Genomic DNA, 12,509 nt, shown 5'->3' on the forward strand with positions numbered 1-12,509 from the left:
TTTGTGCTGTGTTCAGATAAAGATATGAAGATATTTTAAAGCAGTTAATGGCAGTAAGTTTGAACTTTGTAGACGTCAAGCTTTCTTATTTCTGTGATACAGAAGTCTCTTGTTCCAGTGATTGTTATCAGCAATCAGCCAGTGCCTGAGAAGGAACTTGGATTGGGTTAATGGTAACCTCACAACTGTCAGTTGATGAAAATTGCAAGTTGGCAGTACCAGTAGTCCAGAGGCATTTTGCATCTGATATCTCTCAGAACATACTTAGTATCTTTTTGGTGTTTATTTGATATACAAGACAATATGATTTAGTCTCTTTGTTTCTCCAGTTGCTTTTCTATCAACATGGGTTCATCTGTTTATCTGCTTCTGTAACTTTTGGTCATCTTGGAAGACAGTGCCATAACTCCTCAGTGCATTGTGGGACTATTGGAAATTAAAATACTGCTGCCTGGGAGGACTAGCAGCTCTAAAAATTATTTTTGCAGAACACCTGTGGAACAGTGGAATTGAAGAAGGCTGGAGGGTAGGGTGTGGCAGTGTAACATATTGTAGGACTTTTTCACACATATGTAGGAATGACAGTGAAAGACAGCAATATTGTGTTACCAATGTTGGCTTGAAGGGTGGAGCATCTTCCCGTTTTTTGTTGCTTTGGATAAAGACACACCATTTTTTATTTCAGGTGGTAGACACAGGCACAAAGATGTTCATCTTATTACTCATTATATTGGTAGGAACTCTTCCTCTGCAGTCAGGGATATGATTTGCAAAAAGTGGTGTTAACCATCTCTGTAGCTCTGACAGTTTTATGTGAGTCTGTGGATGTGATTATGTAAGCCCTGAACATGATACAAAAATTTTAAATTTGAGTATCTCCAGTATTTTTGTAGAGGAAAAATGAGCCCTGGGTGGGGATGACTAAAATCTTGAACTTTTAACCTGATCAGATAAAAGTTTCTTTGTGCTTGTCTGTCCTTTAATTTAAGCTGAAATTCAGAGAATTGAAATATGGGTACACTGAGGCAGTAATTCAGCCTCTTCCATGTAATGAGGTCCCCCTCCTCATTCAGCAGCAGGCCCAAGTTTTCCACAATCTTCTTTTGTTAGTTATAGAATGTTGTCTATTTTAATGCAGGATCATGGAGAGAAACACACTTTAAAAGGGAATGATAGCAGTATTTTTTTTTCTTTGATTGGCCAGCTAGTTACATAATAGAGTAAAATGAATGAAGAGGTGTGAACCTCTTCTAAGTAATGAGTGTCCTCATTTTTTTGTTGCTCTTTCTGCCAAGTTGAGACTGTGTAGAGTTACACTGGCTTGGCTTGAAGAGGAAAAAAGAAAAAAAGAGAGACCTCCTTAAGATCAATTTCAAAGGTCATCTATTCCTCCTCTCTATCGTCATTACATGTAAAACCGTGGGAGTGAGTAAAAAGTGCTCATTTGGAACTGCCTAAGAGTGATGCAGGGAGGCAGAAGCTGATTTCATGTCCATTTTAGTGGTGAAATGATTGCTGCTTTTTTTTCAAGCCTTGATTATAATCTTTTGCTCTGTAAAGCTTCCTAACTAGCTCATAATCCTGGGATTGTGTTCCCCAACTGTCAGTGTTCCTGTTGTTTCAAAGGTCATGCAGAGCCATTTTGAGACTTGTTAAAATCTGAAGAGTCTGTTGTAAACTCAATATTGTGAGTCTGCAACTGTATACATAACATTTTATATATATTTTTAGTGTGAAAACTGCAGAGATAGGGTTCGGGGGTTATTTAATGGTGAAGTATTTTGCTACTTTGTTCTCTGATGGTTTGTTCTAAATAAATCCTCATTATTGTGGCTGTGGTAGATGATGGGAGTCCTGTGAGTACTTAAAATATGCCATTAAAGTGATCCAGTGGGCTTTTAAATTCCTCACTTACATAATCATCCATCCCTATTCTAGCAGATAATTTTGATTAGCTGTAATTTGTCCCATTTTAATCAGAATTAGCTTCTATCAGCTCCAGAATCTCCCAGTCCTGCTGTACATGCAGAGGAGTCCTGCACAAGCTGTTTCTCCTCATAGCTTTATGGACCACTGCTAGTTTTATTTCAGCTTTCATTAACTGCAGGGGAATTATTTAGTGCTGATAGCGAAGGCTGCACATCTCTACTTCTTTTCTTTTTAAAATACACAAAGGCATTTTCATCCACAGAGATTCAATTTCCCGTTTCCGAAATCCAAGGCCTTTGAGGACAAACAGCACAAGCAACAGATGCCAGCACAAGGGGAAGGAGAGATTGCATCCCATGTTTTCTGAACAGACAAGCGTGAACAGATGTACAGCTTGAAGCTGGCAGAAACCCTCTCTGCCAATGGTTCCTTTCTAGTTGTGACAGCTGGAAGAAAATGAATATGCCACAAAAGTACCATGACAATTGCCATTACCCTGTGTTGACTGTCCCAGCTCTGAGGTCCAGATCTGGACAGACAGACTCATCTACCCTTCCAGGTGGATGCTGAGGCAATTCCCAAGGCAGTGGGAAAAAAACATAATGAATGGTGGCACACCTTAGAAAGTCTGGTGTTCAAATGCAAGAGGTCATGATTCTGCTGAATTTTTCCCTTTCTTATATTTAGTTCTTTTTAGTAGTTATGGAGGCACTCTGTTTCCCCAAGCAATTTGGCTAATGCTGTCTAGATTTCCAAGAGTGAGGTTTTCAAACAAGTCTGAACTCCTCCACAACTTCCATCTCTCCAAACTAGTGCTGCAGAACACGTTTCCTATTATTGAGACCCTTTTGAGGGAAGGATCTTCCCATGTGCTTTTTAATCCTGCATGGTATGAAAAGTAAGGGAAGGAGTCTGCAGCTTTTGCTTGCTTTATCTCTGATGTACCAGTGATTGCTACTGATATCAGCCCTTGCTTGGGGATGTGCATGGTACTTACTCTGTTGTGAACAGATGCCTCCCACCTGCACAGTGTTACTCAAGGTGTGATCTACAAAGTGCTTTTCTTTTTTAAGTGCCTCTGCTTTTATGAGGAAAAATTGTGGGGAGGGAGAAATTAATAAACAAATGCTCAGATTTAGTCTAACCTTGGTTTATGCTTGTACTTTAGGGGTGAGGTGGAAGATAATTGCTAATAATTGTTATATTGGAACATAATTATTTATTAGGTTCAGTGGGTAATGGGACAGTGGGCAGGTTTTGTTGGTTGATTGGTTTTAGTTTGGTGTGGTTTGGTTTTGTTTTGTTTGTGGTGGGGTTTTTATTGTTTGTTCATGTGTTTTTTTAGTTTGTTTTTTTTTTTTTACCTGACTGCTATCAGCTGTTCATTTGTTTTCAAGAGCGCAGCTCAGCAAAAGGGAGCATATTACTTTCATACATCTTTGCATTCACTGTAATATATTAATTGTAATTGCCTGGGTGGTGTTTAGCTACAGGAAATGAACAGGTTGGGGAAAGTTTAAATGTTTTGAAAGAAAACAGAAATGCAAGGCTGGGATGAGTGATAGGGTTTGCTTGCAATAAACATAGGAAGGAAAATACATGAAGAATGAAGTAATGGAAAATTAGGAAGGAGAAAACCAGGTGGATATATCAAGATAAACTGTTTCAGATTCACAGTTGACTTGTGTCTTTGACTGTTCATGTTAAGCTGGGATTTTTAAGGGGAAAGTTAGGAATAAACATTTTGAACCATATCAGGGATGTGAAGTCTTATCTTGACATGCTTTTATCTGAAAACAAGGGATGAATCCTTGTAATTCCCAACCCAGTTTTTGAGACATGCACTCTCTGTCCTTAAATTGTTTCTTAGATGCTGCTAATAACTCACTATTGGTATGACTTCTTTTAAAGCCAGAACAGCTGAGGGGCCAAAACCTGGGAACACAGGCTTGGGTTTGACTTAATGTAACTTCATTTCTTGACATCACAGTTGTCCAGACTCTTTCTGAATTTAGTTCATGGGAGTTGAGGGTATGAGTGATCTGACCAAATAGCAACATCTGCTTTAAGAGACTTCTTGACTCTACTGGTTTTATTAGCCAGTTTCTATCATGGGAGACTCAATACTCATTTCAACTTTAGCACATGACATAATACCCCACCTAAAGTTCTCTTCATTGCAAGTAAGCTGGAACAACCCTCTTACTCAAGTCCTTCATTGGAAGACATTGGCATTGAGAAGCAAATGTTCAGGTGCACATTACAGTAACCAAGCAATGTTGGCCAGGTCCCATGTTCTACCACACAAGAGGTCTGGCTTTAAAGTCCAGTTGTTCAGAATATCTAGCCAAAATTCTATCCACAGAGAATATTTGTGCTTTCTTAGATCTTTGTTGTTGCACAGAATGCTGTGGCAAAAAGCAGACAGCAAGCACTTAAATATTCTGTGGGTGTCTTTAAACCCCACTCTGATGCCCATGTAGACAAATATAGGTGATTCTAGGTGAGTGTGGCATATGCATCATAGAGCTGTAAGATTGAGTGTGGTGGCTTTGTGCCATCATGGCTGAGCTGTGGAGGGTCTCTGAAGGGTAGGTACATGCTCTCTTACACTGGATTGTGCTCTGTGGGCCAACTTTCAAAATACTTATTTTGAAACATTAAAAAAAAAAATCTACTTGTTACCTTTATAACTTTGAATGCAGGTAAGGTTGGGTTTGGGTTTTTTTCCCTCCATAAGCAAGAAATTACTTGTGTATCAGAAACCTCAAAACTCAATAGTTTTCCCATGCTTATTGGTGGCACTTTTAGGGGTTTTCTTTGGGTACATAAGCTCCACAAAGAAGCACCTCCTTGTTTTGTGTCCAGTGGCCTGTCCTTGGTCTGTGAGATGCCAGTCTGGGACAAATAATTGCCTAACTTTGTTCCTAAGCAAAGAAAGATGGGAACTCCGTTGATGAGGATGTGGTGGGAAGGATGATATTGAAGCAATGCAAAAAATGTGACCGTTTTGAAACAGCTGTGGCCTAAGGAACATTAGTAATCCCAGGAGCAAGGGGGGGGGAAACAGGGTGATGCAGGGATGCAATGTCTGTTACCAGCGTTTCACTGGAAACACACTTCCAAACAGTGAAAAAATGATGTTCCACTTGGAAAAAAGGAGAAATAGCCCTTCCTTCCAGATACTTGATTAGATTGTACCCCGCTGTTTGCTCTTTTAATTTTCATATCTTAGCTTGGAACAATCCTAATAATTTCAGTACTGAGATGTTATGGTATTATTCTAAGAGAGCTTGGGGTATATGGGCACAAAGCAGTACTAAATATTTTAGTGATTAGTAATATTTCTACTCAAACATGAAGAAATGTTTCAGATGGTCAACAACAAAACAGATTTTCCTAACAGGATTGCAATACCATGATTTTAACAACTGTGGAAAATAGGCTTTCCACACTAAAATTAGGGGATTTGCTTGTGTGTGTCAGACTGCCCCAGAGTACTCTGAATTGAAAGCTTCAGCATTAGGGGTATGTAGTATAGTCTAAGAGAAGTGCAACTTTAAATAGGAGGAGGAGGAAGCATTGGGGAAAAAAAGTGAAAGGTGATTGAAAAAAGCAAATTGCACAAATTAACATTATTAATGTCACTGTGTCAGGCTGTCTGCCTTTGGGAAGGCAGAAACAGACCCCAGAGGAAAACAAGGTCCTTGACTGAGCCCTTCAACATGTTTTTATAAACTTGAGCACAAAAGCAAACTAAAACATCTGGCACCAGGATATTATGCAATGTTGTTTTATGCTGTTTTCATTGTCTAATATTCTTCATGAGAACTGTTAACAAGTCACTTACTGTTGTCGGATCACAGTCCCAAGTTGCCTCTGTGCAAGTGAAGGGGCACAGACTTCTCTGATTCATTCCCTTCCATGCTCAGTTTCCCCTGAAACCTTTCATGTGCATGTGTGTGAAGCTGATTGTTGAGCCCCTATGGGTCCAACCTCTGCAGAGATGTGCAAGGTGGTGTAATCATCCCAGTGCTCTGGGAGGCCTGAGCAGAAAATGGGGAGAAGTTGTTTAAAAAATGAGCAGTGATCGTGAGACATCGTGGCATATCAATTTTATAGCAGAGAGGAATGTGGGTGGTAGGAAAATTTAGGTCACACACGTTCTCTCAGGCATGGGAAAGGCAAAACCAGCTACCTTTGCTCTTCTGCTTCCCTTCACGTTTCTGCTGGGATGCTTTTGCTGCCCCTTGTCCCCTGCTGTCAGGGCAGGAGGAGCAGGAGCTTGCACTGCCTTGTGTGTTCTGCATGTGTGGTTTGATATATGGTCTCCCCCAGCCCTCACTTTTTGGCTGCCTTCAGCCTAAGACAGCATTGCCCTCTCTGGGCTCAGTGCCTGCCTTTCTCCCCGCTCTCACCGAGTGGCCTGAGCTGTGTCTTTGAAGCTGACACCCTTCTTTTCTCTCTCTGTCAGCAGCTCACAGCCAAAGGCCATAGTTTTGCTTTTCCCTCCCATTCTCTGGCTGGCTGCTTGCTAACTTCAATAAAGGTGCAGTACTAACAGGCTTGGATCTTGTCTCAGCTTCCATTGCCTGCTTTCCCCTTCCTATTTCCACCTCTTCCTTGCACTTAACGGTTGTCTGTGCCTTACCTGACTGCTTGGTGTCCTCCCAGCCTAGAAACTGCCCAGTCCAGGTAAGCTCCCTGTCTGAGAAGCTGCTCATTCTTCTTTTGGATTAATTTATTTTGCTAACAGCTAACTCCATGTGTGGAAGCCTTAGGTGTGCACCCCTGGTCCTGAAGCTGTGTTTCAGGCAGCACTGGCGAAAGGCTGTCCCTGTGTAGGAAAGTTGGCAGATCTGAACTCTCCTGCCTGCAAGGCTGCCCTGTCCCATGGCCTTCATCTGAGATGTGCAGCCCTTCTGCCTGCCTTGGATTTAGTTTCTGGATTCCTGCAAAGCCCCTGCCTGATAGGGGGAAGAGAGCAGAGGGAAAGGTAACATGACCCTGCAGCCTTCTACCCTCTCACTCACTCCCTAATAAGACCCCACACCCAAAGACCAAGTCATATGGAGACCGAAGCCAACAAGGGATGCCCCTAAGGGCACGGCTCCTCTCTCCCTCTTTTACCTCTTGCATATACTCATCACTGTAAAATGTCTTCCTCCTACCATTACAGATTAATGACTTTCCCTTCAACTTCACTAGAGGTATTAATGTCTCCATTAACAGCCACCAGAAATGGAAGCTCCATATATCATGAGTGCAGCTCCACGTCTTTCTCCTCATACCGAAGTTTCAGTAGCAGTTAAAATGTAGCCCTGTAGAAAATTAATGGCCCAAAATACAAAATCTGTAATTGCTGCTAGAGGCGAGGGGGAGGAGGTGAAAGTGCTCAATCTTGGTGTAATTAAGTACTTTATTCTATGGCCACTTCTCCCCCGTGCTGATGGGATGTAGGACTTGTGCTTCACACACGAGGGTGGTGGGAGGCAAGTGGTCCCTACTTAGCATCATTTGCCCAACAGAGTTCAGCAGCAGAAGAGGTGCCAGCATGGGGCTCCTCTTCCCATGGCACCAGCCTTGAAGCCTGGGGTTGCATGAAATGGCAGCAGGGTAAGGGGGTGCCAGCTGTCCTAAGCCTTCCTGGGAAGATGCCATTGAGAATATTCCCCCTGCAGTTTGAGCAATGGAAAAGCCAGGCAGTGGAGTGGGTGAGCCCCTGCTGCTCTGCTTATCCATTTCTAGAGGAGTGGCTCCAGCCTGTGTCACAGGCTCTGGGCATGTTGGTGGCAACCAGCAGTGCCAGGGAGCCTGCTCATCCTGGCCCTGTAAAGTCAGGGAGGCTCTCCTGGGGTGGCAGAGAGGGATGTTGGGATAATTGGAACCTGCTCTGGTTTTACTCAGCCCTGCTTCAGAAGGAAAAGGTTGCAGTTACTCCTCCAAGGGGCAAGATGCAGGCCACATGGCTGCTGGTCTGGTCTACTGTTACAACCAGCACCAGTTGGCTTTAAACTCAATTTGTTGTCCCCAGGCATTGGGTGTTTCGACAGTGCTTGTATGGGTTTATAATGTCATAAAGCTGATTTAGCCTAATTTGTTGTCAGGGTTTCTGGAGCCTGTGGTCAAATTCAGTTAAACCAGACCTCTCTGTGTGCAGAGTGGGCTGGGAGGTACCCTCAGCACTGATGCTCCCAGTAAATGCCTCTGAAGGAGAGGAGGGAAAAGCTGAGCACCTGCAGCCAGTGCCACCAACAAGCTCTGCCTGTCCCAGCTATCCTGTGGCCAGCAGGAGGGGCAGCAGTGGATGGATGCCCTCTCTGCCTGCTGAGGATGCTGTGGGGAATGACTCACACAAGGACAGCAAGGATTGGGGCAGTTGGTGCAGTAGATGCCACCACCAGTGCGAAACACTTCTTGTAAGAAAATAAATTTCTTTTGAACTTGCTTCTGTCAACTGCAAAATAAAAATGACAGCAGCCAATTCAGTGACCGCCTTATTTTACTGTGGTATAGCCCTGGGGAAAATTCACATTATCAGAAGATTTTTTGACACTCAAGAATGGGCAGGCTGAAACAGAAGCGGACAGTGACAACTGGGATGGCCATCCCAAGGGACATTGAAATCCTCAGCCTCTGCACTGCAATAAACAAATGACATATTTCATTAGCAGTTTCTTGGAAGGAGAAAAACGAAGTAGCTGAGTATTTTCAATTAGAAAAAAAAAAAAGATATTTAAAAAAAATACAGTCAGATGACTAAACATTAATGAATCCATCAACACTTTATGCTCTTCTGAACATCATCAGTTCTGCCACCTCAGGGAAAAATAAAAGGCTTTAAAATACTTAAAAAGCAAGAGTTTGACAGAACTGATGCTATGCCTATGTGAAAGTCTTCCATTTCTGTAATAAGCAAGTGATCCTTCAGCCAAGGAAACATAAGAAAGAAACATAATGCCCTTCCTAACCTCATAGTGCAGATTCATTTTCCAAATACTGAGTGCTATCAAAACTTGCAGCAGATTTTGGCATGACACTGGTGCCTATGGGTTGAGACACTGAAGCTGCTCCTTTGAGCAACTTCTCATTGTGTGAACAACTGCAAAAACCTTCCCAAAGCTGTCCAAGAGGAGTCTTAGAAATAGGCTGGTGGCAGCCAGGCAAAGGCAGGCACAGTTAGTGTGTGACAGCATCCAGCTGATGGCTTTACAATGGCTTTTTTTACTTAGATAGTTCTGGTGCCCTGCCAGGAACATGTAATTTGAAATTGTAACAGAAGTTTTCTACAGGTATAGCCACAAAAAATGCAGCGCCCCCAAAAAACTGTCCTCCTGCTCTCGCATTTGTCCTTTGGTCAGGATCTGTTTTTGCCAGTGAGCTCTATGAATATGAACTCCAAAGCTGACAGACAGTAATTCACCTCCAGCTCATTTCCACAGACAAGTGCAAAACTGAACCTAGCAGAACTTTATTTTAATTGTACATTCACATTTCTGCATTGACGTGGGCGGCTTTGTACACTGCTGAGTGATAAAAGTTACACAGCTCTCGCTCTTTTATGTGCATTGATTTCAGCCATCGAAGAAACGTAAAAAACTAACAATAAACAGCTTTTCCATATAACTGTAGTCAGGCTGGGAAAAATTATGTGATTATTTTTTCCCCTCCTGCCCCCTGGCAACCAAATTCCCTTGACTTTTAGGCTTTTCTATTTTAAATGACTGATAATATTACTTAAGATGGTTTGCTATGGGTGTCTCACAGTGAACCTGCACTAGGCTGTAGCACTCACTCTGACTCCTCTGGTAGCTCACTGGGTGCATCATTAGCGGCTCTTGTGACACGCTCTTCGACACTGCTGCAGGACAAGATAATTTTTCTTAGCCTGACATTTTTTTTAACATTTTAGGCTCATCACAAGTCAGTTGTGGCGCTTTGCAGCTTACAGACATTTCGCACGACCTTCTTTGTAGCCTGAAAGCGATTCGGAAATGAGAAAAGAATGCCGCAACCAATTAGCACGTACAAACATTTATTTTGAAATTTCCATTCCGACTGTTATGAAGAGTTACATCATCAAAGCACTTTATGGCAGTGAAAATAGCTCTTACCCCTCTGACTCATCCATTACTCCATTAAAGCTGCAAAATGTGCAATCTGCTTGAAAAATAGGTTGCTTTTTATTCAGTTTCCCATGAAAAGTCAAAATTTGGTAACAAAAAAAAAACAAAACAAAAACAAAAACAAAAGAAAAAACCAAACCAACCCAGCTTATAGGGCCTCTACATCCAATCCTCTCCCTCTTCCCCCAAAAATAACTTACAAAGATAGTTTAAAGTTTTAAATGAGTTTAAAACCGAGTGCATCTTTTTTTATTACTTTTTCTTCTTCTTCTCATAATAATCTTAAAATTCTAAAAACCCATAATTTACTTTCTCGGAAAAAAGGCAGCCAGCCGTTGCTTCTTGATTGGAAGAATATGTATCTCCGGCGAGTTCATTTTCTTTAGCTTTACGCTCCTGTTTTTAACGGGTTTCCTGAGGGCCTCGGCGCTGTCCCGGGGCTCGGGCGGGCTCTTCACATCGTAGCACTGCAGCACCGAGTCCTGGGGCAGGTCCCTTTTGAAGGAAAAGTTTTTGGTGGAGACCCCCGACAGGCCCTTGATCTTGCCGCAGAAGATGGTGGGCACGGCATCCTTGACGGAGACGATGACTTTGGCTGTCTGCGAGGTGCTGACGATCTCGATGTTGTTGCCGGCCTTGGGCTCGCAGCCCGCCCTGCCCGCCTGTTCCACCAGCCACTTCTGCGGCTGCCGCAGCAGCTCGGCCGCGCCGCCGCCCGCGGCCCTGCCCTCCGCCTTGCCCGCCGCCTCCGGGGGCTTGCAGGGGCCGAAGGGGGCGGCTGGCCCGGGGAGCTTGTCCGGGGCGGGGTGGGCACCGACCTCGGCGGTGGTGGCGGGGCCGGAGCCGGCCGCCTCCCCGTGCGGCGCCCCCGGCTTGCGACAGGAGGCGAGGGACAGGTCCAGCGCCCCGTCCTCGGGCGGAGGGGGCGGCGGCGGCGGCGGCGGCGGCACCGCCTCGCTGGCCCGATGCGCGGGCGGCCCTTTCATGGAGAGGTCCAAGGCCTCGTTCTCACCGCCCATCTTGATGACAGTGTGACGGCTGAGCTGGGGAAACTCCCGTGGGTGGAGGAGCTCGAAGGGCTTCGTCTCCTCCTTCTCCAGGGGTGTCTGGGTGCCCTTGCAAGACTGGGGGGTGAAAAGTGGAGGCTTGGGTGGGTCAGGGGCCGCCTTGGCCTCGGCGCCGTGGGGCACAGGGATGGGGACAGGGATGGGGATAGGGATAGGGACGGGCAGGGGCACGATGACGGGGTAGGGCACCAGCAGCGTAGCAGGGGGCACCAGCGGGGACAGGGGCGAGCTGAAGGCCTGCGGTGGGAGGGTGGCGTAGTCGGGGGGCGGCTGACAGGGGGCTGAGCCCAGGGCGCCCTGTGAGGGAAACAGGTCCTGAAGGACGGCGGCGAATCCCGGGGTCTGAAAGACCGGGGGCAGGACGGGCTCCTGCGCCTGGCCGGAGGGCTTGGGGTCCAGGAGCTGGGGCTGCCCAACGGGGGTGGCGGTGCCGGAGAAGAGGCCGGCGTGCAGGGGGCTGGCGGGGCAGGCAGCGCCCGGCGGCAGCACCAGGGGCGAGTTCAGGTGCTGGAAGACGTGCTGCTCCAGGAGGACGGGCAGCGGGACCGGGCCCTGCGTTGTCATCACGTAGGGGGTGGCAGCGTTGGTGGCTGGCATCTGTGGGGCTGCGCTGCCGGCGACCTGCAGGTGGATGGGCAGGACCACGGGGCTGTCCCCCAGGCAGATGGGCTGCAGCACGGTGGCCGCCACCTTCAGGGCCACTCCGCTCTGCGACTCGGCCGGTGGCGTCAGGATGGAGGGCGCAGGGACTGTCACCAGCGGGGAAAGGGCTTTCTTCATCAGGTCGGCCGAATTGATATTCCAAGCCTCTGCTGTGATCAGCTGAGCCACCCCATTTTCCAGCTTGTTGTTGGCCATCGCCGAGGGTGAGTTGGTGACGTCCATAGGCAGGTTGGGGGCATCCTTGTACAGCTCCTCCATGTCGCAGGGCTTCCTGGGCTCCGCCAGCACCACCTCTACATCGCTGTCACTGGGACCCGCGGCGGCTCCACGCTGCCAGGAGCATCAGCACCGACATAATTTGGCCTGCAAGCCAGAAGCATATTTTAGGCACCACATAAATCTCTTTCCTAAAATAATATTTGCAATTGCCTTTAAAGACCCTGTCACCAAAGAAAAGCCGTTAAACATTTCCACACTTCGAGCCAACGGCTCCATAATACAGTGTACTATACATACAGAGATGCAGGATATACATACAGCCCTGAGTGTTGTGCGAAATATTTTCAGGAACTTATATTTAGCCATAAACATGGCCTTAAGGACTGCCTGCAGCCAAAAAACCCTCTCAGTACAGCCTGAAACAAGGATTCAGGATGCCCATTCCACATTTTTAAACACAGCTTCACATAATGACAATGCACATCAGAGTTGAGTGACAGCACGT

The 12,509-nt window shown here is 45.8% G+C and overlaps 1 protein-coding gene across 4 annotated transcripts in view; it reads right to left on the reverse strand.

The window, feature by feature from the left end:
• Positions 1 to 9,947: 9,947 nt before the first annotated feature.
• Positions 9,948 to 12,509, reverse strand: part of RAI2 (retinoic acid induced 2) — a 49,714-nt gene continuing 47,152 nt past the window's right edge. For all 4 annotated transcript variants that reach the window (XM_036388415.2, XM_036388406.2, XM_054514044.1 and 1 more), the window contains exon 2: positions 9,948 to 12,148. In XM_036388415.2, coding sequence (XP_036244308.1) covers positions 10,361 to 12,043 — 1,683 coding nt within the window. In that variant the 5' untranslated portion in view covers positions 12,044 to 12,148 and the 3' untranslated portion in view covers positions 9,948 to 10,360. The remainder of the gene's footprint in view (positions 12,149 to 12,509) is intronic.

Source organism: Molothrus ater, chromosome 2 (assembly GCF_012460135.2).
Source record: "Molothrus ater isolate BHLD 08-10-18 breed brown headed cowbird chromosome 2, BPBGC_Mater_1.1, whole genome shotgun sequence".
Lineage (NCBI taxonomy): Eukaryota > Metazoa > Chordata > Aves > Passeriformes > Icteridae > Molothrus > Molothrus ater.